The sequence below is a fragment of the Pipistrellus kuhlii genome, unplaced genomic scaffold (genome assembly GCF_014108245.1).
Source record: "Pipistrellus kuhlii isolate mPipKuh1 unplaced genomic scaffold, mPipKuh1.p scaffold_m20_p_4, whole genome shotgun sequence".
NCBI classification, from domain to species: Eukaryota; Metazoa; Chordata; class Mammalia; order Chiroptera; family Vespertilionidae; genus Pipistrellus; species Pipistrellus kuhlii.
In genome coordinates, this window is record NW_023425540.1 from 63,868,383 (window position 1) to 63,895,916 (window position 27,534).

The window sequence follows — 27,534 nt, forward strand, 5'->3', positions numbered from 1 at the left end:
ATATCCTTGTGCAGCATCCACATAAAATTCATAATAAATTAGGTTAATTTCTACTGTTAAAACTTTTATTTGTTGAATTAAGTTAATCTTAAAATACACAGAAATGGCAACACTTTATTGATTCATTTGTTTCCTTTCCAAGTATTTATTGAGCAGCTACCTTGCCATAAACACAGTTCTAATTACTCAGGATACTATAATGAGTATTTGTATTTAAACTTCTAGATCACTTTTTTGTTTTGTTTTTACCAATATGCATCTATCATAGGTAGCCATCATGCCAAAAGCAATTGCTACATAAAAAGGAGACATTCTCCAGACAAAATATATGAGTTAACATGGGATTCCAGCTCCCAATTGTGTTCCCTAGATGTGAAACATAATATAAAGTGATACAACTATTAATAGATGATCTTTAAGGCTTATTCTAGCTAAAATGAAATCTGAAGGTTTTTTTTTTAACTTACTGAACGTGGTCCATTTCCAGGAGTCTAGAAACTGGTTAAATTACAAATTGCAAACTCTATCCCAGACAAGCTGGATTACATACCCTAAGTGGTGCGGTCCAGCAATCTGTTTTAATAAGCTCTAATGTATACCAAAGTTTGAGAACCTCTGCCAGACCTACACAATATGTAAATAATCAGTGTATATGAGGATAAATTTTCTAATTTCCTCTTTGTTGCATTTCAACAACATTTTCTCTTTTAGGCTTTCATGTCCTTCTCTGCCATTCTCCACCCCCATCCTACAGTTAAAGCTATTTTGATCAGATAATGCTGTCATCCCCTCCCCTTTAAGTTTTCAAACAGATCTAATAACATCATTAACTTTTACAAACACAAATTAAGTTCACACAAAAGAAAAAGAAAGAAAACCAAGTCTCTGTTGAGAATGATACTATGCATGTCTACTTTTCTTGAGAACTGATGAGTGTTATTAGGGTGGTATATCAATAAGAGCCACTGCGAACAAAAATGGGACAAAATATTTTGGGAATACTGCTGAACTCTTTGTGAATTAAAAATCATGTCAGTGTCATAGCATTTCCTTGTGTAGGTTATTAGAGATCAATTGCAATATATATTACACACACACACACACACACACACACACACACACACAAGAATACTTTTAAATGCTTGTAACTAAAAAAAAGATATCAGATGATCTCCTATAATTATCCAAACTTTCCTATTGCAAAACTCAGAAAATGATGACTAAAGAAAGAATAAAATGCTAGGCACACAATCACTTCTATACGTAAGACCTTTCTTTTCTATTTAGAAATATTTGTTCTAAGTTAAGTGATATGGTTTGGATATGCATTCATTTGCAGCTATGTTTATGGGCAAATTCATCAGACAGTTTATTAGGTATCACTTTTATAAAACAAACATATATGCCTCCTTCCCTGTGGGATCCCTTAACATGACACGAGTGGTTCAAGGCCCACTCAGGGTCAGGTTTCTGGAGAAGGCCGCACACTAAAATGGAGACTGGAAAAGAGTTAATTTGGGAAAATGGGGGGCCAGGCAGGAGTCCACCTCTAGTGGGAAGACTACAACTAGGATCTGGTCCTGCTATCCCTTTTATTGAAGCTATGGGATACACCCATTACCCTTAAGCAGGTTTGGGAAACACCCATAGCCCTTAGGCAGGTAATAAGCAGATTATCATATCAGTAAGGATTTACATGATTACAAGATGGGGAAGTTGCCTCAGTTACTATTGTCTCAATTAGATAGGGAGTGGTTGGCTCTGAGGCTCTGACCTTTCAGAGCTTCAAGGTTGACTAGCCTTTTACATCTTTCTATTAATGAGACAATTATTGGTTTCCGGCAATTCCCCTCAATATTTTTAACTCTGTATATAAAATTTCCTCTTTTCTGAATATTTTACCCATGCTGCTTAATGCCTGGAAGATAGTGATAATACTGCTGCTGGGATCCTACTAGCTTTACAGTTTGCGTTTGGATGCCAATTTTAACTTTTCCTTTTCAGTTAATTCCATTCTGCATTTAGATATAGATATAGATAGATGATAGCCATTACTTAGGAGTAAATGGTAATGTGGGTGTGGATGGTATGTTTTAGAGAAATAAGTATAATTGGATTTTAAGCCAGAATAGTTTGGTTCATTAATAATAAATATTATAGGACAATAAACTTTTTTCAGTCTTTAGTGAATTCATAGTATCATGGAAATATTCTTATACTGTAAAATGGTTATTTTATCAGTGGGAAGGAAAACACCCATTTCCTCTTCTTCAATATTCTTCCCTGAAGTCATTCTATTTTGAGGTTTTGGAGTTTTCCTACTCACTTGCTTATTATTGAAAGTCAAATATTCAAATCTAGAGGAGCAGCACCTTCTCATCTCTCTCATATTATCTCCTATAATTTCTGACCATTCATCTTTATTCAGATGCAAAAAGTAAGAATATCATTAAAGATCAGGAATTTCCCGTGTGGGAGTTTGTAACCATGGTACAATTATTTCTACTGTTACATCTTTATCAAATGAAGAAGGACCTGCAGAGATAAAATAACTTAAAAATATTTTATCCCAACCTCAAAGAACTGAAGCATATTTTTCATTTAACACTTGTAATTACTTCTTCTCTTTTCTCCTCTCCAATTTGCTTACTGCACACTGGCTCTTTTATTCTTTCTTGATTGTAATTCCCTTCCAGCAGCCTCTGTTTTCCACCTTCTATTTCCACTGATTTTTTTTCAATGCTGTTATTCAACACCACTTCTAAGTTTCTATTTCTAATTTTGTTGTCTCCTTTTCTATTTCCTATTTCACATATGACTCCCAAAGATTGTGTCAAGATGAATAGTTCAGAACGAAGACAGTGACTGATTAGGAGGGGCTTAAGGAACTGAGAAGAGGAGAACAGTCAGGATTTTCTTCATGCAACAGAAGTGTGTTGGGTAGACCTGGCCTGTGAGAAGCAAGAAGCAGAAAGCCCTACTAAGACATGACCAGAATTCAAAACCTATTAAAATAACCATTTAGAGAAGTGTGCCCAGTCTGCCAGGTCAGTAGCTAATAACCCGTGGGTTTGCTACTAAGGAAATTAAAACTTAGGTAATGAAAATGGTAGCTACCTACTGAGAATGGAACTGAAGGCTTTCCATTAATTCCCCTCCCTGGGTCCTTTTGACAGAACCATCAGGAAGTTATTTCCTATTTATTTAATAGCAAGAGGTTTGAAATCGAGGGAGGGAAAGGAAAAGGGAAGAAAAGTCCCAGGCAAGCTCTTATTCAGCTCCTTCCAGAGGAGAACCAAACAGGGTACTTTTCTCCTCTGGCCAAAACATACCTCAGCATAGGTCATGAAAAGAGGAAGGACAGTTAAAAAAAAAACAAAAAAAAACAAAAAAAAAATAGAAAGAAAAAACAAAAACAAAAAAGGATCGCTGTCCCAGATAAGTACAGCCAAGATGACTCAGACTCAGAAATCCAGGGGATTTTTGGTGTGGGGACTTCAAATTAATAAACCCGCTGTTCGTCTTGCCCAATCCACAGGGTTGGGCAATCTCTTTCAAGAACCCTGCTGGACCTCATGATCCCAGGGGCTGAGCGGTGGCTCCTTATTTCTGCAGAAGCCAGAACACCTCTGTGGGATGCTGAGTCCCTCTGAGCATGACTGGAGGCCTTCGGGGCATACTTTGGTCCTGCATCAACACATAGGGTCGCTTTACTGACCCTGAATCCAACTCTTGACCCGAGGCATGCGACTTTCTGAATTGATCTGAAAGCCTGGTGGGTCTCCTGCTAGGGGTGGAGCAGAGGGAATCTAGTCTAGATGTGAGCAGACAGACAGACAGCAGGCTGCAGGGAGTAGGGCTTTTCAGGATCCAGACGAGGGGGTGGGCAAGGCAGGAACTTGTCTCCCGGCTCGCTGAGAGGCCCAGGGGTTCTGGGAGAGACCCCGGAGGGCAGCGCCGCCGCGGGGGCTGCAGCGGACAGGACAGCCGCGGGCGCCGCGGCCGGGGCATCCCCACGCGGGGCGGGGAGCGCGGGCGGCGGAGGGCGGAGGCGCAGGCGCGCTGCTCCCCGCCCGCAGCCCCGCGCCGAGCGCCGCGTCTCGGGGAGTTGATGGCAGCACCGTGGCGCGGCCACCGGGCTGAGCGCCGAGCGCAGCCTCCCGCCGCCGCCGCTCCGAGCGCGGCCAGGATGTGGGGGGACCGGGGCGGCAGCGCCAGGGACCGGGGCGCGCAGCAGCCTCCGCTCGCCCGCCTGCTCCGCTGAGCGGCCCCCGCGCGGCCCCGGAGAATGTCCTCCAAGCCCAAGGGGACCCCCTCCTCGTCCTCTCTCGCCGCCGAGGGGCCGCCGGCGGGCTCCAAGACCAAGGTGAAGGAACAGATCAAGATCATCGTGGAGGACCTGGAACTGGTCCTGGGCGACCTGAAGGACGTGGCCAAGGAACTCAAGGAGGTGAGAGGCGCCCGGGGTGGGGAGGAAGGGGGTTCGCTCCGCTTGGGGGGGTCCCCTTGGGGTGCCGGTCCGGTTTTCACTGGGGACCGCCCGCCCGGGTTTTTTAATTCCAAGGAAACTATTCGTGAGAAGCCTGCAAGACAGACTTTGTTTGCTTGCTCCGGCGACTTCTGGGAAGAGTTGCTGTACTTTTTTTGAAAAAAAAAAAAAAAATCAGGAGGAAATCAACTAGTGTTTTAATCGATGGACCTGGGATGGTGGGAGGGGTGCGCGCGCCTGTCTCCGTGTAATGTCGGGGGAGGGGGAGACGGGGGTGTGTCGACAGAGGGAGAAATGAGCAACCCGGCCCGGAGCGTGTGTGCGAGATGCTCCTCTCCTGCCCTCTTGCTCACTTGGGGTCCTTTGGCGAGTTGTCCCAGCCTGGCAGCCTCTCCAAACCGGGGATGAAGGGGGGCCGGGCTCCGGGCCCGGGGCCAGGCCGGGGAGGGCAGCCTGGGGGGAGCTGGGCTCCAGCTCTCCCCCCCCTGCCTGCTGAGCCGCGCTGGAAAGAAGGAACCCGGTGGCTGGCAGGAGAGCCCAGACTTGGGGGTGTGGAGGGGGTCTGGGACTTTCTCACTTTCGCAGTTTCGGAGAATGTCCCTCCTAGTAACTCCGGGCCTCTCCTCCACCCCCTTCCTTCTTTCTCCCACTTGGCATGGAACCTGGGGAGCTTGGCGCATCCGTGGTGTGTGTGTGTGTGTGTGTGTGTGTGTGGTGTGTGTGTGGTGTGTGTGTGTGTGTGTGTGTGTGTGAGGGTCTTGCCACTTGCTCTTGGGAACCATCCGGGACTGTTTGGTTCTTGCCCGCTGCTCCCATCTACTATTCCACTCCTGCCCTCCCACCTCCGGAGAGAAAGAAGCAGAAGCGGAGGCAGTATCTGGGCTGAGCTTCCTGGCTGAGGCTGCTGCTCCAGCCCGGGGCGCAGACTGGCTTCGGAGGGGTGGGTCTCAGGAGCCGGCTGGCAGCTGGTGGAGTCCAGAGCTGGTGGCAGAGCCCAAGCCCACTGTGCTGCTGCCTGCGAACGGGCGCCGGTGTGCTGCTGCTCCGTCTGGGAGTCTGCACCCCGCGGATGCTCCAGAGCTAAGGCTGTAACTTCTGAGGTGGTGGTGGTGGTGCAGGGGCGGGAAGGGAAAGGGTGGGGATTTTTAGTCTAGGTCCAAAATTGTAATCTTGCTTCTGAGACCCAGTGGGAGGAAACTGAAGGTTGTTTGGATGTCTGGCCTCTAGAGATTAACCTCCCCTGTCCAGCTTCCAACCCAAACGTGAGGAAAGAGTGCTCTCATCGCCCACCCCCACCCGCCCTTCCTCTCCCAGCCCCCCTTACCTCTATGACCAAATGCAAGTCTGTTAAAATGGCCCATTCATAGGCAGAGTTCTGTTTTGCCGCGGCACATGCCATTCCTGTAGGTGTTCCACAGACAGAACGTAATTCCTACTGCGGTCTTGGGAGTGGAGACTGATACAGCTGATAGATGTGAGGATAAAACTTGTTCATGTTTGCAGGGCTTCTCCAGGATCATTACTTCACAACTGGTTGACAGATGGCGAGTTGATGCATTGAAATTCAAGTCTAAAGATGCTGTTCATTTCTTTGTTATCCTTTCATTTGACATTTTTGGCAAGCTGTGTTTTCATCTGAAACATTATGGCGTTGTAAAAATGAACAAATTTGGGCATGTTCCCCTTGGCAGAATTGTGCTTTATAGTTGTTGAGGTTTCTAAGGGGGGAGGGGGGTGGCATGTGGGAAACCTACATCAGCACATAACATATTTACTGTCTTATGGAGGAGGTTGGGCTTAAGAGAAAGGTAGTCAATCAAATTCTGCATCTCCGGGCACATCCTTTCTTATGATGTGTCACTTCATTCCCTACTTGAGACAAAATAAATGACAAGATACTGCACATGGTCTTGGCGCTGTCTTGCCTCATTATTCTGTAAATATTGGGAGATCATGGAGAGCTATAGTGAAACTTTTAACCTCCCTAAGGCTCTTGGTTAGAATCACAAAGAACTAAATCAAGGAGTCGGTGAATATCTCTTCCTTTTATTCTTTCTGTGTTTTCATTTACTGGAGAATATTTAAGGGGGAAACAGGTAGTTTATAAAAGGAATGAAAAAGCACAGATAATGTGCAACCTAGAGATCAAATTTTGCTTGATGCTTTGGTAGTTTGATTGGCTGCCAGGGCCTGTTGGGGTAAAAGTCTCACCCCTGAGAGTGAAATTTATGAGTGATAAATGATGTGCAGTGATTGTTAATTATTTTTGTGAGGATGTCATCAGCCTAGGTCTGCAGATGGAATTGTATTATAGTATGGCTGAAACTGGAAACATTGGCTATTTATACAATATAATGATAGGTATTTTGAGAACAAAATATTTATAGAGCATATTTAACCTGTAACCTTTTGCAGTTGTCCAGCATTTATCTTTTAAAGATAACACGGCACATGTGACTGAAAATATCTTTGATGTAGTTTTTAACAGAGGAGTAACGAAAACTTTGTAAATTATAAAGTTTATTGGTCTCTATAGTTATGACTTATAAATATAAGTGTCACTATAAATTCATCAGTTGTTATTCTCAACATCCTGACAGTTTATCGTTGCCATTTATTAAATATAAACTCATATTTAGAATTCTAATTCCTTTATTGGCAAGGCTGTGCTTTTAGGCCTTGGTATATTTTGATACAAGTGAGCAGAGAACTCTTATTAAATTAAAACAGAAGTCAGAAATTAAAAAATTATTATGACTAGATCGCTATATCAATGAACATAAGATATTTGTTTTACTTTTCCGCTTTTTTATTCTATCTAAAATGTAACATATTTTTTAAATATTCTGCTTTCTATTTTTGCATACTAAACTCTTCAACAGTATTAGACTTTTGTTTCAGATTATTTTGAAATTGGTTTTCTTTTTTAGAAGTTTTCTGCACTTTATTTAACCTGAAAATTCAGCTATTATGGTTGATTTCAACATCATAGTAGCTTATTGCAATGCCAATAATCAGTAACAAAATTCCATTATTACTTTGGGTGTTTTTTATGACTGGTCATTTCAGAATTACTTAATCATTTATAATTAGATTATATATTGAAAGAAGAGGAACAGGATTTCTATAAAGTTTAAGATCAATTTTATTCTGTTCTCAGAATTTAGTGAAACCTCAAATAACTTGACTTTTCAGAAACAATAGGGTTGTATTGGTCTTTTGTACTACCGTGTTTCCCCGAAAATAAGACATCCTCCGAAAATAAGACCTACTTACAGGTTTCCTTCTGAGTGAAATATAAGGCATCCCTCGAAAATAAGCCTGCACCCCCTCCCAGGCTAAACATGAGAGATTTGGTCCACTGATTCTGAAAGAAATGGAGTCACATGAAATTTACCAGGAAATTCAGGAATTGGATTGTTATGATGATGTTCCAGAAGATGATGACATGATTGTCATTGAATAAATGAGTAAATTCTTGATACTGTAGGATTCACAATTTGTCTGGTTTGTGTTGACAACTAACGTACTACTGTACCATATATAGGTAATAAATTTCCTTTATTTTCATTTAACAATAAATGTGTACCATATTCTTCCTCATGGAAAGATAAGACATCCCCTGAAAATAAGACCTAGCGCATCTTTGGGAGCAAAAATTAATATAAGACACTGTCTTATTTTCCAGGAAACAGGGTATAATGGAAAGCCTTAATATAATTCAGGCTATTTATTCAGCAACTGCTATATGCTATATTATCTTTTAGTGTTACCAAGATGAATAAATTATAATTTCTAGTCTCAGTGTGCTCAAAAGATTAGTTTGTGATGCATTTATTATATCTTTAACATCAATAGCGTAAAAAGGCATTACTGCTTTTAGTGGCCACTCTCACCATGATCTAATAGGGGGAAGAAAGCAGAATTGAGAATAAGAGTGAGTATATGTAGATGAATAAACCATTACTTCCTATGTACTTAATAGTATGATAAGCCTTTGATGAAAAGAAGGTTTAATAAAAATGGTGAGATATGAATTTTAAGAAACTATTAATATTTATTCAGATTCCCATGATTAACACAAAAAGATCAATGCCATATACAAGAGATCCCAAGTGTTATAACTAAATACTGGATATTTTTATGAAGGATAAGTTCTTGGGGAAATGGAAGGTCAAAAAGAAAAATTTTGGATCTTCCTTCCTTTGAGATGTGGATAAGATTTGAAAAGAGAGAGAGGAGAAGGAATTTACAGGAAATAGAAATAGGATTGAATAGGGAGTTAATATAAGATTAATCCATGTTCCTTTTTTCTACACTGAAAAAAAAATAGTGGCAAAACTCTAGAGTTTTAGGGATAAAATTAACTATTGCTGGTTTTTAGATGTGGGATCATCCATTTTTAGAAATGTAGAAAACAGACCCATTGCTTTTTAAAAATAGTTCTCAAATAACCTGCATCTCTAGAAACCAATTTGGCCTGTTCTTTTATAAAGAACTCACTGGTGAACTGTTTTGCATCAAATGTTGGTGTTAATGTGGGATCACAGATCTCATTAGTTAGAGAGAAATTGAAATATGTAATAAACAGCCTTTGATTTGGAATCAAAATTCATTGCTGCTTTAGATGAATTCTATTTTAGTTTAAACTGATTATAACCTGGAAAATTTTTACAGTGTTTCAATTTATAATTTTAACTGACAAGGTTGCTCTGTGGGTTGAAGATATCTATAATAATAAAAGTGTAATATGCTAATTAGACCAGAGGTCCTTCTGGATGACCTTCCAGACAAAGCCAGGATTGCAAGGGCCAAGGCAGTCTGCCCTGGCTGTGAGGGAAGCCAGTGCCAGCAGCCAGGGGAATGAAGGCCTACTCTTGCAGGAATTTCACACATCGGGCCTCTAGTATATATATACACACACATGGCTAAACCTTGTGAGTAGACAGAAGTATCATGTAGGAACCGGAGAACCAGTTAAGATCAGTGCCCTGGGATCATTCATGGACTTCATGGGTGGAAAGGTATGTCTGCATTGTGGCTATGGATTGGAGAGCATCCATGATTTTTCATAAACAGAAGCAAATTAAACGTAAGTTTAATATTGAAAAGTTTTAAAACCCATAGGAAACAATAATATGCTAGAAAATAAAAAAAGGAAACTTTTTTCTTTAAAAAAGAAATTTAATTATTTATTTCATCAAGACTTTATTTATTTATTTAATTTTTCAGAGCAGTCCTAGGTTTGGAGCAAAATTGACATTTCACATGTATCCTCTATCCCCACTCATGTATAGCCTCTTTCATTATCAACATCTCCCACCAAGGGGTGCATTTGTTTATAGTTGATGAGCCTACATTGACATATTATTATCACCAAAGGCTGCAGTTTACTTTACGGTTCACCCTAGCTAGTCAGCATTCTGTGGGTGTGGACAAATGTATAATGACACGTTCCATCATTGCTGTGCTCCACCTATTCATCCCTCTCCCAACCTAACCCCCAAAGTGGTAATTTGTTTTAAGAACTTTTTTCCCCCTAATTTCAGAAGCAATACGGTATATCATAGAATTTTTATGGGGGGAGAGAATCTCAAAATTTTAAAGGTGAAATAAAAATTATCCTTAATGTTACACAGAAATAGATATGTTGAACACTTGACTGTATTTTCTTTGTGTTTTTTGTATGAATATTTTAACATAGATGAAATCATACAAAATTATGAAACTATACACAAGATTTCTCCTTTCTTGAATAGTATTATATCATAACCATTATGTAGATGTGCTATGTTACTTTATAGTCCCCATAATATTGGACATTCTATTTATTTCCAGTTTTTTATGGTTGTTAAATATCACACACACACACACACACACACACACACACACACACACACACAAACCCAAAACACTTTGGGCAATAAAAATGGCTAAGACAGATTTTACTTGATGTCTGATATTCTTCTAAATGCAATTTATTTATATTTAAATCTGGTAATCCTCAAAATAGACATATGAAAAGGTACTATTGGTATTTTGTTTTAGGAATCTATAAGGGAAGGGGAGTATGGGTGGGTGGGTGGGAAGAGATCAACTTGTATGCATATATTCCGAACCCCTGGACACAATCAGTAGTGATGAAGGCCTGGGGCAAGGTGCAGGTGAATTAGAGGGGTTAAATAGAGAAAAATAGGAGACATATGTAATACTTTCAACAACAGATTTTTTAAAAAAAGAAAGAAAATAGGCCAGAGATGTTAAGTCACATGCCCATGATCACATCATTGTAAGTAGAGAAGTGAGGTTTCAATGCCAGGCAATTTATTATGAGAGCCCAGGCATTTAATTACTACAGTGTTTATTATTAAGCTATTTTTGTTTTTGTTTTTTACATTTTATTAGAAGACAAAGGCATGAAAGTTTTAGTTTTCCATCCTTATTGCCAGTGTTTTCCAGGGAGTTTCACAAATATTTACTCCCAGTAAGAGTATATACAATATGTGGACATTGTTTCTTAAATTTCAAGAGAAGCTAATAAACTTTTTTAATTTAAATCTTGTTGTATAGCTTATTATTTCTTTGTGGAAATGGTTATTGTTTTTGTGGATTTCAGTCCATTTTAGGCACTAGTATTGAGGCAAAATTATTAGTGAGTTAATTAGACCTTGCAGTTTGCATCTTCCAAATAAATAGGTGATAACTTTTGACCTACTTAGTCTTAAACAAAAATACTACTGGAACAATTAGTTTTTTCATATTATGTCTGAGAAAAATAAAGGCACACCTAATGGATAGCTAGCATTGTACACAGTGTTTCAAGAGAATAAAGGAATTTGGGGAACTTTTCTTTCGTTATTATCAAATTGTTTTAGAAGGGAGGTGCTCTCTTTAAGTTTTCTGAGATGTTTAAGAATTCAACAGTTGTTTCACTTTCTCATATGACTGATAAATATAGAAGCTTGTCAAATTCTTTACCAAGTACAAAGTTACTGAGCTGGCTAATAGTGTCATAGGTATATTTATAATTAGATTTCTTATGTGATTTTGCTGTTTCTAAGCCACCCCTCCCTCATGTATTCTAAAATCCTGTTCTTTTTTTTCTAGTGTAATATGGATAGACATGGTTTTTATTATATTTAAAGTTAGTTCATTAATAAGAAATATTCAAAATTGAGGTTTCCCATAGGATCTAGGAAAACAAGTCACCAATATTCAGCTACAAGCAAGAACCAGAAAGTAGCATTAACTAAAATGAGAAAGTAGGTATATCTAAGTAATGTCCAAATTAAAGTGGCCTGTTAAATTATGAAAGACGTTGCCTTATATGGTATCGATAAAAGATTTTTGCCACCAGTCTGAAGCTAACAAGAAAACTCAACCTAGGGCATGATAAAAGGAGAACCTTCACTCAGGTAAGCAGTTTACAAACCTGTGAATTGCAGCACATGTCCAGAGGAAGCCAAAGGTGTGCTCTATCAGAAAAGAGGTGTTCATCTTTTATAGAGAAAATCCTTAGTCCCTGATTGGTCTGGATTTTTTTTTGTTGTTGTTTTATTTTGCAAACGAGGAATTAAAATTTGCACTGTCTGATTGGTCTAAATATCACTGTCCTGACTCATTGGAATGGCTAATTCTGATTGCTCATTATGGAGTGGCTCTGATTAGTCAGTAAAGATGCAAATGAAGAGGTAGTTACACAGTTCCTATTGGACAGGGAAAGTCTCCACCTATTGGTCAGAAGACAAGACCAGGCACTCCTCATTAAGGGTTGATGTATCGATAGATGCAGGAAAACTGCAGTTTGTAGCTTTTCCCTGAAATTCACACATGAGAGGCCTCTGTCAACAGTGGCTACTAGACTGGTTATGAATCTGGGCCCCCATTAACCTCAAGGAGTCCTTTGCAGATATATCCCTTCTTGAGGTTCATGATGGCATATGCTAGTTTTATTTTTGAAAATAAAAGGACATGAGGATTCTAAGGAATTAAGATTCCAGACTCTACTTAGATAAGAAATATGAACATTGTTAAGATAATTTATATTTATGATCATTGGTTTCCCTCCTCCTGCTTTGCAAATACTACTGCAGTTTGATGTTTGAGATAAGTTTACTTTTAGAATAATTAAAGTGAGTCAATTATATAGCTACGCCCATTGTGCTGTAATTACTATGGTGTTTGGTTCACTATAAAAAAAATTTTTAACTACAGATAAAATATGACATACTAGTCTAGAGAAAGCAAATTTGATGATTTTTTTTTTTTTTAAACAAGTTCTCTTCTCTGGTACTATAAGAAAACTAACAGACTGGTATTTATTTACCTCTTTCATAATATCAAATTTTATTCTAAGATTTCAAGCTGTATTCATGGGACAGAAAAATACCAGGTATATATATATATATATATATATATATATATATATATATATATATATGTGTGTGTGTGTGTGTGTGTGTGTGTGTGTGTGTGTGTGTGTGTGTATGTGTGTGTGTGTGTGAGAGAGAGAGAGAGAGAGAGAGAGAGAGAGAGAGAGAGAGAGAGAGAGAAATTAATTGTCTTCTAGCCACAGTGGTTCTTAATCTCTTCCCCTCCCAACCCCCTCACCCTCCCACTCCTTAACAGAGCCCTTTAACAGTTTATAAAATTGTAGGTATTTCTTCTGGAGCAAAAGCTCACACAAAAGTAAGTCTTTGCAGATATTCAGGACATCCAGGTGGAGTGGGTTAGAATGACTTCCAGCAGCCCGTGTAAAAATCTGAATACCATGTTTCCCCCAGTAAATCCTAAAGAGAGAGAGAAAGAAGTTTATGCCTGAGGAGTCTGGACCGAGGAGGCGCTGGCCATGTGGGAAAGCCATGCACTCACACTCAATTGTGCTCCTGCATGAAGGAGTTCCCATAGTCATCAGGTCAACCTACCGAAGTCAGGGCTCCAGGGACCCCAGGTTCCACTTTCCACCCAATTTTGGGCAGAACAGCAAAAGAGAGATAAAAAGAGGGAAACCAGGTTCAGAGTCACTCCAACAGTCTCCTGGGATGGGAGGGATTAGAATGACTATCCCCCAAGAGTCTATCTCCTGAGTCTTAAGATGGGCAGCCTCACTAATCACCTTTAACTGGCCAACAGGAGCCTAGTGGTTTTGCCTCCAGTGAAAGAGAGAGAGCAGAAAAGAGAGAGAGCGCCTGTTTTTGCCTGTTTTGCTAACCCAATACTCAGGTCTCCTACTGTTCCCTAGATCTAGGTGAATTTTTGTGGGACCTTCAAAGAAGAAACTGAAATGTGGTAGTTTGGTCTGAGTTTGTTGTCTGGAAAAAAAATCAAGGAATGAGTTCACGAACAAAAATATGGTTGTCACAAGCAAAGTTTATTGAGGGATAGAGGACTAGACTACTCCCTGCCGCAGGGGGGTATTGGTACCAAAGCAGGTACCACTTAATCTTCTTTGTCTAGAGGTAAGTATATGCTTTGCTGGCTTTTGATTTGTTCTTTCAAAGAATTCTGTGCAACATCCATTCATTTCAAGGCTCAAGTTCCCACCAACTAGAGGACCTGATTAGACTGCCTCTTTAGGTCCCAGGTGACAAACAGTGATATCACCTAGCCCTGGTCTAGTGTTTCCAGCCAGCCAGATTGCCTTGGCAACTCCCTCCAAGCTGGGTCTAGTTCTAGGTACTTCAGTTTGTCTCTGTGGTTCAATCAGTGGACTATGCTCTGCCCCTGTCTGCAATGCTCCACTTCACCCTCCCTCATGGTCCTATCCCTGACTGCCTAGTCCTCTTCCATATCCTCATCTCTTTACCATGTCCAAATCTATTCCCTCCCTCAAAACCTAATCTTTTTTAGTTTTTCCGAGGTCAGCTGATGATGTTCTCATCCTTCTCAACCTTGGAGTCATTATCAACTCCTCTTTCATGCATTATGCACAGTTTTCATCAGAAAGTTTGGTTGGCTGTACTGTATCTTCAAAATGTTTACCATAACTGATCATTTCTTATCTCCTCCACTGCTACCATCAGTAGCCAACATCCTCCCACTTGGATTCCTACGATAACCTCTTGTTCTCCTTCTTTCTTGCTTCCTTAAGCTTTATTTTTCATCTCAGGAATCAAGATAAAGCTATATCACATAACTCTGCTCACATCCTTGTAGCGGCTTCCCATTTCATTCAAAGTCAAAGTGCTAACAATGGTTATGAGGCCTCAAAACATTTTCCTTCCTACCCTGTTATCACTCACCCCTTCTTTCTTTCTACTTTATCTCCAGCCTGCACTAGGTTTTTCTGTCTCTTGAAAATTGTTCACCTTTCTTAACCAGTAGTCATTCTAAAATTTAATTTACTGGAAAATAACATATAAAAAGGGATATTGGCTACTGTTTAAATGAGTTTTAATCATTCCACGATGTCTGTAAGAAATATGTAAGCAGTTTGTTGCAAAGGTCCAATATTACATAAAATTCTCAATAACTAGGTAATAACACTATTTGGCTGCTTTTTCTTCTTTTTCTTTTATGCACTCCCTCTAGTGTTCAAAAGTATGAGGGCTTATAATTAGCTTATTCAGATACTAAAGAATAGATGTTAATGTAGAAATAGGACGTTCTTAACTTGATATTATTTTGTTTTCCTCAGGAGATTATATTGTCAAGTGGCTGAACTTTCCGTATATCATAAGAAAAATACATTCTCTTCTTATCTGTGGGATATGATCTTGCCTTTTTAAATGTATATTTTCAATCTGTTCACTTCAATCAGGAAGAATATTGGATATCTTGGACTTTTTTTTTTTAAGACTAAATCATATTGCAGATTTTTCTCTTAAATTTTATAACTGTAGTCTAGGTTTTAGTTGGGCAATTTGGATATGAACAGAAAGCTTCTCACATACTAAATGCTAAGTGAAAAATAAACCCACACCTATATTGACTAAAGGAATGACTTTGAAAATAGAAATTAAAATATTTAATTTATATCACTTTGCTTTAACATATCAGAACAGTATTTAATTACATCGGTTTCAAACTACCTTAAGAAATAACCAAGATATTTCTAGGAATAACAAATACTAGTATATAAGAGAGGGAAACATTATATGAGAGAAAAACATCGATCAGTTGACTCACAGCCTAGGTATGTGTCCTCACCAGGAATCGAACCTACAGCTCTTTGGTGCATGAGATGGCACTTCTACCAATCGAGCCATGTGGCCATGGCAATGCCATAAAAATTTTAAGCCACTTTAAAGCCTGATGTTTCAGTTGCTTATTATCAGATGAAGTAAAAAAAATAATAATAAAATAAAAGAAAAAGAAAAAAAGAATAAATTGTCTTCAATGACTTTCAAAGGCATTGTTTTCTAAACTCTACTTTCTGGAAGTACTTTGATATTATAATGATTAATGCATTTTTAAAATGGAATTCAGAATTCAGCATTCACCCTGTGCATTTTTTAGGGAGATTTATATTTAATACTTAAACCTTATTTATAACAGGCTATATTGTATGTCCTTGGGGAAACTTACATTTTAAAAAAATACAGAATGCTATGGCACAGCATGGCTGTTTGAGGTTGCTTCATTAATCACAGATAGTATGTACCAAAATGCTTGAGAGTTTAACATCTGCTTTCTGAAGTTCCTAATACTCATACATAAAATGTTTAATGAATTCCATTATTCAACAACAGACTCTTAGGTTACCTTAGTACTGATAAAGAATGCCAAGTTGGCCAATAACATGAATAGGCTTTTTTTTTTTTTTTTTTTTTTTTTTTTTGTGCTGGAGAAACAGTTATCAAGAAACTACCCAGATTCCTATTTATAATGCTTTTCTTTTTGTCACTCCACTAAAAGTGGTTGTATCTTATATATTGATAATTTTGTATTACCTAATATGGTGAATCTCTATTGTGTAAAATAGCTCCTTTTTAGAATTGAAATGTTTCTAACCATATTATGTTTTTATTGGTTTCTATCCTTGATTCTTCAGAAAAATTGATGCAGAAAAGGGATTCCAAGAATTCTTTGTAATTAAATAATGGAATTTCAAGAAAAAGGAATTTAATGAAACAATGCTAACACCTTAACAATGTTTCAGAGAGAAAAGGGCTATCACTGAATGAAAAATGTAATAATAAGTTTCCCATCTTCTCACTTTAAGAGAGGACACTATTTTTACAATATTTAGTGACTCTGAAGGTAGGCTGTTATTTACTAAGCTGATAGAAGAAGATGATTGCCTTAAATTGTGAGGAAAGTTAAACCAATTAAGAGTCTTTCAATCAGAAGCTTTAATCTATGCAATCATAACATAAAATTATCTTATTTCACTCTTCACTATATTAACAGTAAATGTATGAGGACTGATTAAATTCATATCTCAGAAGTTCTTCTCAAACCCACATTCTGTTGTACTCCTCAAGTTGGCATTGACTAAAGTACTATTTGACCATAAAGTACTCTTTGACCATAAAGTATTATTGGGATTATTTAGTTCCCTTTGATATTTGTTAATTTTCAAGTAAAACAGATACATTGCCAGCATCTTAAAATATATTCTTACAGAGTATAGGAGAGGTATTTAGGATACATGTATGTATTATAAAATACATGTTTGACATTTTTTTAAGGTAGAGAGCTAAAAAGAATGATGGATTATATTAATATATTTCTTATACATCATTGAAAGCATATTATCGATAATATTATCAGTACAGGAGGATAGTTTTGCAGTAGCTAGCTAGAAGCAAAAATTTAAAAGAAAATATTTTTGGCCAAAACCGGTTTGACTCAGTGGATACAGCATCGGCCTATAGACTGAAGGGTCCTGGGTTCGATTCCTGTCAAGGGCATGTACCTTGGTTGTGGGCACATTCCCAGTGGGGGGGTGTGCAGGAGGCAGCTGATGAATGTTTCTCTTTCATCAATGTTTCTGGATCTCATCTCTCTCCCTTCCTTTCTGTAAAAAACTCAATAAAATATATAAAAATAAATAAACAAACAAATAAATAAATAAATAGAAAATACTTTTGTAAATTTAAGGAAAAGTTCTTAAAAACGTTGCTTTAAGGTACAGTATTATAAAAAAAAAATTGCTTGGCCGGTGTAGCTCAGTGGTTGAGCATCAATGATTTCCAGGCTTGATACCCAGGAGAGGGTGTGCAGGAGGCAGCAGTTCAGTTATTCTCTCTCATTGTTGATGTTTCTCCCTCTCTCCCACTCTCCTTTCCTCTCTCTTAAATCAATAAAAATATAGAAAACATAATTTGATTAGTAGTAAAGAAAAATTTAATTGTACTATATTTATGGAATTAAGTGAAATTTGTTTCAATTTACCTAGTATTTTTAATAATATAATATTATTATATTATTTACCTAGTATTATTTTCCCTAATACATTTTGAAATTATTATACTCAAAAAGGTTTCCAATGCTAAAGAGAACCAAGAAATACCCAAATTTGATTTAGTATCCAGTTTGTCGTTTTAACAGAATTAACTAATGGTTCTTTTTTAATACTATGACTACTGTAACATTTTTTTCAGGAAACTTTTTTTTAATGGGCATATTCCCCCATGGGCTTGTTCTTCCTTACAGTCAGGGTGAATGCTCCATGATATAAGGGCCTTGCATGTCTTTTACATTACCAAGTTAGTTCAGAGCTGTGCCTATTAGGTAAGTAGCCAGCAAAGTATATTTAATGAAGACCTAGAAAAGGAAAATTTAACATTTGTTTCTTGATAAATATACTTAGCTGATAAAGAATAAATAAGGACCTAACTGGTTTGGCTCAGTGAGAGCATCAGCTTTGCGGACTAAAGGGTCCCAGGTTCAATTCTGGTCAAGGGCATGTGCCATCGTTTTCATGGCTAGGGTTCAGGACCTGAAGGAGAGGCAAACACACAAATGAAAATGCTCTACAAGAAATATGAATTTAGAAGGCATTGAGGGCCAGGTGGAGGAACCTCTTTCTTGAAGAGACACACCATCTTCTGGCAGGGTCCCCTATTCATTTACTTGAATACACATTTTCCCTTTAGCATTGCATACAGGCATATCAAAGGTAAAGTTTGGTAAACAGTAAAAGGATTATCAGGTTAGGGAATTGACTTGAACCATTGAGGCCACAGCAGGGCAATATTATGCTGATTTTCAGCTCTGCTGAATATCAAAGTTCATTGGCCTTTCAATGATTCTTTTTGCATTAAAGAATCTTTTGCCTCTGGCAGGCAGGCATATCCCCAGTAAAGGGTGTGCAGGAGGCAGATGACTGATGTTTCTTGATGTTTCTAACTCTCCATCCCTCTCCCTTCCTTTCTGTAAAAAATCAATAAAATATATTTTTTAAAAAAAAGATGAATAAGGAATTTTCAGTATTAGAACATCTATAATTTGTTTATATGAAGTCTCTATTTCAAAATTCAACTATTGTAACGGCTAAGGTGGGTTAGATTATACTGTAGTAATAAATAACCCTGAAATTTCAGTTATTTAACCCAACAAAGATTTTTCTTTCAGCATACTACACTCTACCATGCAAGTTGGAAGAAGCTCTGCTTCGAAGAGTTAGTTGCTCAGGATCCTAGGCCCCTTTGATACTGCTTTCTGAACACCTGATTTCTGGCAGGGGGTGGGTGGAGAAGGTGGGAAGAATACACTAATTCACACCTATACTTCTGTCTTTTTTTTTTTTTCCCCCCCAATATATTTTATTGATTTTTTTACAGAGAGGAAAGGGGAGAGCTAGAGAGCTAGAAATGTCGATGAGAGAGAAACATCAACCAGCTGCCTCTTGCACACCCCCTACTGGGGATGTGCCCGCAACCAATGTACATGCCCTTGACCGGAATCCAACCTGGGACCTTTCAGTCCGCAGACCGACGCTCTCCCGCTAAGCCAAACCAGCTTCGGCTACTTCTGTCTTTTAAGAGTGTGCAAATGCCACAGATTCGTTGTGCATGCAGAACTGTCTCTCTAACCAAAATGTGAGTGAAATGAATCCTTCTTAGAAGCCTGTGTAGCCCAGTATTGTCTTGACCACAACTTTACTCTTTCCAGAGTCTTATTTTTTCTGAGTAAGCGATATGGTATATTTGTTTAGTTGAATATGTCTCTCTCTCTCTCTCTCTCTCTCTCTCTCTCTCTTCCTCTCCCTCTCCTTCTCCCTCTCCCTCTCCCTCTCCCTCTCCTTCTCCCTCTCCCTCTCCCTCTCTCATAAATACAGAGGATTTGCCAAACTTAATAAATTTATTATTTCCCAAACTTACTGGAATAAGTATTCTGATTTTTGAAGACCATCTGTCAGAATCAGTATTTTAGAGAATATTCTTCTGGGTCAAATCAGAATGTGCCCTAAAAAGAAGAGACTCACATTAAGTAGAATCTTTAGCCTGTAATAAACTCATTGCTAAGTAGAATAATAATAATATAATAATAATAATAATATAATAATAATAATAATAATAATATAATAATAATATAATTTGTTTATCCTGAACACAAATTTCTGACCACCTCAGATATCAGGCCCATAGCAAAGGACTTGAAATTAAGAGAGAAACGAAATGTCTATATCTGACAAATGAATCTTAATTAATTTGTGAAAAGATTATGCACTAAAGCAAGTTGCTTATTTGATTCAATTCCAACTTGATCTTAGTTTGCACAAAATATTAACCATCTTAGCTTTCAGTCTATAGATTCCAAATTAGAATGGGTGGCAGATTTTCCCCCCCATTTCTAGTGATTTTCATACTGGCAGTAGTGTGAAATAAAATCATATAGCCCAACAGTAAGGACAAATCCAGAATGATTCAGGAAATACTTTGATTTTAAAAAGTGAAGCAAATGCATAAAACATTTTAAATTATTGTCAATTCAAGTATTGAAATTGAAAAAAAATGTTTCATTTCTTACATCTATAAGCTGCAGAAAAATGGGACTTTTATATACATTCTCTCTTCTCTCTACATAAATTAGAAGACAATGTTATAATTCTGTGTTGAATTTGTAGAATAAAATATGTCATATAAATTTTTATTCTTCATTCTCTCTCATAAGATGGTGAAATCATTATGAAGTATAAAGCCAAGTCTTTTAAGTAGTTGTTTGAAATTGCATGAATACATATATATTTTCTATAACTATATAATTCTTTGATTTAAAATGAGAGAAGGGATGTATATATATTTTTTCTTCCCTTAACATCAGGAAAAATAATTTTATACTAATTAAAATATAGTCGTTCCTCAGGTTATGTCAAAAATACATTCCTATGGCACAGTGTACATGATTTTCACCATAACTTGGAGCACCTACTCACTCACATGGAGCACATACACAGCAGTAATGAAGTAAAACAGTAAAAAAAATTTAAGAGAAAGATAACAATTCCTGACTTTTACTTGTGGTAAATAAATAATAAAAAATAAAAACATAAAGCACATATGTACATATTTCGGAATGATGGAACTTTTTTATTTTTTATAAATAAAAGGGAGATGGCGATATAACCACAAAATTATGTAATTTGAGTCTGACATAACCCAAGGACTGCCTGTAATATAATTGATAGTGTGACTTGAGTACAATATTTTCATATATATACTAGAGGCCGTGTGCATGAAATTCGTGAATGGAGGTGGGGTTCCTCAGCCTGGCCTGCACCCTTTCCAATCTGGGACTGTTCAGGGGATGTCTGAATGCTGGTTTAGGCCCAATTCCACAGGAGGGATGTCTAAACAGGTAGTCATACATCTATCTCAGAATCTGGGGTGACTGGCTCCTAACCACTTGCCTGCCTGCCTGTCTAATCACCCCTAACCCCTCTACCTGCCTGTCTGATTGCCCCTAACTGCCTCTGCTTGTCTGATCGCCCCTAACTGCCCTCCTCTGCCAGCCTGATCTTGCCCCTAACTACACTCCCCTGCCAGCCTGGTCGCTCCCAACTGCCCTCCCTGCTGGCCTGATCACCCCTAACTGCCTCTGCCTTGGCCCTCACCACCATGGCTTTGCCTGGAAGGAAGTTGAATGTCTAAAAGATGGCTGGTCAACCCCATCTAATTAGCATATTACCCTTTAAGTAGTATAGATAGATTATATAGGACAGGATTGAATGATGGGATGAAAAGTCTTTTTCAACAGGAGATTCTCTTGGCAGACAAAAACACATAATCCCTATATTTGGACTGATAGCCAGCCATATGCACTATACTGCCAAACTGGTCATTTAGAAATTGAATCACTTTCTTACACATTACACCAAACCTCTCCTCAGCCTCACCTTAGGTTCTGCCTTTTCAGTTCACCCAGAGTAGGTTCTGATTGGTCAGTTTCTATGCTAGTCAGCATCAAAAGCCCCACCTCCTAGGCAGCCATTGGTTCCTTGCAATGTACCCAGATTTAGTTATAATTTGTTGGTTTCTATGCCAGTCAGTGTCAAAAGCTCTGCCTTCTATGCAGCCATTGGCTTCTCGCAATTCACCTAGATTTGGTTCTGTGTGGTTGGCTTCTATGCCAGTTAGTATCTCCAGGCTTATCTTCAGGCCTGATCATAGAGGCAGGGCTGATCAGCAGCCACCCCAGGGAGAGAGAGGCTTGGCTGCTAGCAAGGCCCAGAGAGAGAAAGCTACTACTACTGTTGATCAGCCCTGTCTCTCTCTCAGCCTGGCGTTGAGTCGAGCCTTCGGTCATTTTGGATGTTACAACCCTGGCTCTTTATATATAGTTAATTTATCATAGTAATTTAAATGAACAATTATGCATTTCCACTAACTAATTTAGAGTAACAAAGACATATCCACTGTTACATTTTAGGATAAGTCTAAACCAGTTTAGAAGAGTAGATTTAAAAGCATTTTTCCTACATCTTATATTATAATGGAGTTGTTGTTTTTTTAAACTATTTGATAACATTTGTTTTTAAATTATTTTCTATATTTCCAGAAAAAGTATTAAGATAAATACTGATTATTCTGAGATTGAAACATTTTATTAGTGAAAAATTATGAAAGGACAATGCATATATAATTAGGTATACTTTTCATCATATGTTTTCTGGAGATACATTTGGGCTAATGGCAAATGCCAACATTAAGAAGATTATATATGTGCTTATAACACCTGCTGTTTGTACCTGGTATGAATTTTCGGAAGTTCTCTTAAATGAAAACAATGATGTATCATGCAAATTAGAGACCAACTACAGTGAAATTGTCCATCATGACTTAGTAGTGAGTCTTTGGCTGATGTTGATAAAAATTATCTCTAGATTTATTTTTTAACGCTTATCAACTGTCACATTGAGAATAGCATGAGAAGTTATATGAAAAGAGTCAAAAATGACTAGGACCTGTGATTAATTTTTTTGAAATCTGATAGCCCAAAAATGCATTAGAAATACTATACCATAATCATTTCATCTCCTTGTATATTCTGTATTAACTTAGACACAAGACCTAAGGTCATTCACTCTCTCTTCTTTATTTTTATTAATTTTCTTTTAACAACTGTCGAACAGTTTAAAGGAATGATTAACTTCCAAGATCATAAAGCACTGATCAGAAAATCCATTAGAAGCATCTGATTAATCAAAGAATTGAAATAACATAATTATCAGTACAAATAGTATTGCAAAATATGGACATGTTGTTAATAAATTATAATGCTCAATATCTTAATATCATTTTCTTCATATATGGAAAACACATGGTATTCCGTTTACTGAGGTTTTTTTGAGAGCTATTATTAGTTTTGTTTTCTTGTTTGTTTGATTTTTAATTAAAACAAAAAAGCTTTATCTATTGTGGTATAGACTGCTTCATACCTAAACTGTTACACCTTGTCTTGTTTTATCAAAGTCTTGTCTTATTTGATATAAATTGCTATTATTTTTTTAAATTTAAGCATTTCATTTTGAGAAAGTTATAAATTTGCATGCAGAGTAAGAAATTATACAGAGAGATCACATGTACTTTAATGCAGTTTGTTCCTTTGGAAAAAATATAGTGCAATATCAAACCAGGACATTGATATGTCAAGATACAGAATAGTTCTATCACCACAAGCATCTCTCATGCTGTCTTTTTATAGCCTCACCCAATTCCTTCTGTCCCCACCTCATCTCCTGCCAATCACTAATCTCTTTTCCATTTCTACAATTTTTCATTTGTATTATAATATAAAAGGAGTCAAACAATAAGCAATCCAATTGAAAAATGAACAAAATATTTGAACAGGCATTTCACCAAAAATGATATACACTTAGAAAAAGATCATATGAAAAAGATGCTCAACATCATTAACCACCAGGGAAATGTAGTTTCCTGTTGGGATTACCTTTTTTTTAGTTATCATAATTATCTGGAGATTGATCCAGGTTTTTATGTGTATTATTTGTCTCTTTTTATTGTTGATTAATATTTCATGCTGTAGGTGAACCATACCTTGTTTAACCACTTACCCATTGAAGGACATCTGGGATCTTTCCAGTTTGGAGCTGTTATAAAAAAATGTTATAAACATTTATGTACAAGGTTTTGTGTGAACATAAATTTTTATTACTCCAGGATAAATGCCCAAGAGTGCAATTGCCAGATTATGTGGCAGTTCCATTCCTAGTTTTATAAGCACTATCAAATGGTGTGCCAGAGTTGTTTTGTCATTTTTTGGTCTACCAGTAATGTGTGAATGGTCCCGTTTCTTAGTTTCTCTGCATCCCAACCAGCATTTGATGTTGTCACAACTTTCTGATATGTATGGAGTGATGTTTTATTGTGGTTTTATTTACTTTGCATTTCCCTGATGGCTAATGATGTTTAGCATCTTTTCATTTGCTCTTTTTGCTAAGTATACATAATCTTTGGTGAAACATTAGTTCATATCTTTTGGCCATTTTCAACTGGCTTACTTTATTTTTTCCTGATGAAATTTGAGATTCTTCCAATATTCTACATACTTTCGTGACATATATGCTTGCCAGTATATTCTCCTGGTCTGTAACTTCTCTTCACTTTCTTCACAGGGCCCTTCTTAGAGCAAAGGTTTTAAAATTTGATGAAGTTCAAATTATCTTTTTTTTTTTAATTTTTTTAATTTTAGGGTTCATGCTATTGGTGTCAAGTGTAAAAACTCTTTACCTACTCCTAAATCCTGAAGGTTTTATCTTATTTTTAAAAAATAAAATTTTATGTTTTACATTTAACTCTGTGATCCATCTTGAATTAACGTTTGTACAATATAAGGTCTGAGACTCAAGATAAGATTCATTGTTTTGCTTATGGATGTACACTTGCCCCAACATCGTTTATTGAAAAGGTTTTAGCTTTTACACCTTTGTAAAAAATCAGTTGGACATATTTATGTGGGACTATTTCTAGATTCACTTCTTTTGTACATATTCTTTCAAGGAAACTTAAAACATTTTTAAATTGATTTTCAGAGGGAAAAGAAGGGAAAGGGAGAGAGAGAACATGGATATGATGAAAGCAAAATATCCTTCTGCATGCCCCCTTTCAGGAATTGAGCCCACAATCTAGGCATGTGCTCTGCTCAGAAATCGAACCAGCAACCTTTTGGTGCATGGGATGATGCTCAGCCAGCTGAGCCATACTGGCTAGCAAGGGGGCATTTTTTATAAACAATATCTGCCTTATGTTTTTAAGGACTTTTATATTTAAGATGATATTTTCTTGTTGGCTCAGGTCTCATTTACAGAAAGGAATGGAACTATCCAAGTCAGAAAGTGTACAGAGAATGTGACCCATTAGTTCATAAAAGAAGAAAAATAAATGGCTAGTCTAAATATGAAAAATCACTGTGGAGGAGATGGGGGGTCAAAGCACTTTCAAAACAAAATGAATGTGTGAAATGGAGCACTCTTTCTGGAGGTCAGCTTGTCAATATATTTATCAGAAGCCATGCACTCTTTATCCCAGTCATTCTACTTTAAGGGTTCTGGGTAAATAGTTCTTTTACTCTAAGGAAATAACACAGAGGCACAGAAAATTTTTAATAAAAGAATCTGCACCAAAATATGCACATCAGTTTTCTGTTATACACTTTCTTTGTTTATTCTTAATTTTCTGTATAATTCTGTTCTTGTTTACTTTTTATGTTTAACAAGCAAAAGTTTCACTTCCCTAATTTGCGAAGAACTCCAGTCAATGTTATTTTCAAAAGTATATGTAAATTGGAATATTTAGTCCACTTCAAACCCATACAGTAGTCAGCTAAGGTTTAGTCTTATTGTCTTTGTTACTCTTTAGGCAGAAAATCCCTTTAATTCCCGTGTATGTGTGTGTGTGTGTGTGTGTGTGTGTGTGTGTGTGTCTGTGAATGGTAGAAAACAGAAACCATGATAGAAAGACAGCTGATAAGTCAAGATGTGTGCTTAAAATGCAAGGCCACCTGGTGTGGGAATGCAGTGGTCTGGGTTTAGATTCCAGCTCTTTTACAAACCCATTAATTCCTTTGGAAGGCAGTGTTCTTATTTAAAGTATAAGATGTTGCCACTTTTGTTGGTCAAAACAGTTTTATATTGGCAATCTTTCATTCGATGCAATAAAATGAGTAATGGATTCCACCCCCCCCCCCCAGCAACAATAATATATGTCTATTGTAGAGTTAATGCTGATTTAAACATATATAATATGTTTATTATATATAAATATATTTAAACATGTATAATATGTTTATTATATATGTTTAAATATATATAATTAATTAATATATATATATATTTTTTAATTCGAAAGATCTAGTTTTATGGGGCAAAGGAGCTTCTCTGGCCATTCAAGCATCTTCTCATATTAACTAGTGAAATGACTAGATTAGATGTTAGATATTTTCCTGGCTCAATATCCCATGTTATGTTGAAGCACAAAAATAAGATATTAGGAGGTCACTGGATTTAAAAAAGTTCATTGCTATACACTCAATTAATCTTCATTAAAGACTTCAAATTCTATCAAGAATTCTACAAAATTTAAGAATAAATTTAAAAATATCAGTATTGAGCATTTATGTAAATGTCAAAAAGTCTAAAAAGAATTTCAGACTCTAGGGACTGAAGTAGTTCATGGTTTTTGAAATGAGGGAAAAGGAGAAAAAAGACAGTTGTAGGAAACGATTTACTTAAAATAGTGTAAATTATAAGGATCTAAAAGTTTTTTAAATTATACTATTTAATTAATTTACATTTTCTAGGAAGTGACATAATTTGACATAAAATGATCTCATTTTAAGGATAGGAAAAAATAGTTTTCTGATAGACTATGAGTGCCATAACAGAAATAATAATAGATGCAGAATCATTGCAAGGTGAATCTGAAATATACTTGGTATGCTGCTAAAGTATGGTGAAAGAAGAGGGAATGGACATTCAGATGGTCTCATGAGCTGAGAACATTACTGTCACCCAAGTAAGTCTCACATTTCTTTGGGAAAAAAAAAAAATCTGTTTTGTTAAAATAATCCATCTGTTGGAGAGAGTGATATTTGGCAGAGGTTCAGGCCACTCCCTCTCTGCTTCCCTGCGCCCTAGCCTTGGTGCTGATTCTGATGGAGTAAACAAACAACCATGTTGCATCATCTCAACTTGGAACTCTGTTACTGGCAACACACCAGCATCAGTACAAGTGCATTGGAGTCTCACAGTATATCATCTCCTTGTGGAAACAAGCAAAAAGGGATGATAAGAATTTCTTTGAATTCCTCCCAGTCATTTCTTATACATGGTGTTGATAAGGTTCTGAAGAAATCCCAGGGATATAGCTAATCTTGAGACTGCCTGCTTTGAAGTAGCCTGCCAAGTACTAGGTTAACATTTCAGAAGGAATCTCTTGCTCTAGTCCTTGAGAAATACTTCCAGTTGCAAAAGAGAGAAGCAAGTCACTCTTCATAGGATTGACATAGGCAATGACATTTGGTTCGAAAAGGGCAGGGTCTTGGGAAGAAAATGATGGTGTGGTCAGTAAGGAAGAGCTCTTACAGGAACTCAGAAAATGACACCGGACTAGGTTCCTTGCTGTACAGCCCTGCAGGCC

General features: G+C 37.3%; 1 protein-coding gene across 4 annotated transcripts in view; it reads left to right on the forward strand.

The window, feature by feature from the left end:
- Positions 1-3,487: 3,487 nt before the first annotated feature.
- Positions 3,488-27,534, forward strand: part of PRR16 (proline rich 16) — a 219,343-nt gene continuing 195,296 nt past the window's right edge. For 3 of the 4 annotated variants that reach the window (XR_004983028.2, XR_006739810.1, XM_045571871.1), the window contains exon 1: positions 3,488-4,450. Coding sequence is in view for 1 of the 4 variants with exons in the window: in XM_045571871.1 (XP_045427827.1) it covers positions 4,289-4,450 (162 nt within the window). In the remaining 3 variants the exon portion in view is untranslated. The remainder of the gene's footprint in view (positions 4,451-27,534) is intronic. The other variant, XR_004983029.2, reaches the window with a different exon arrangement.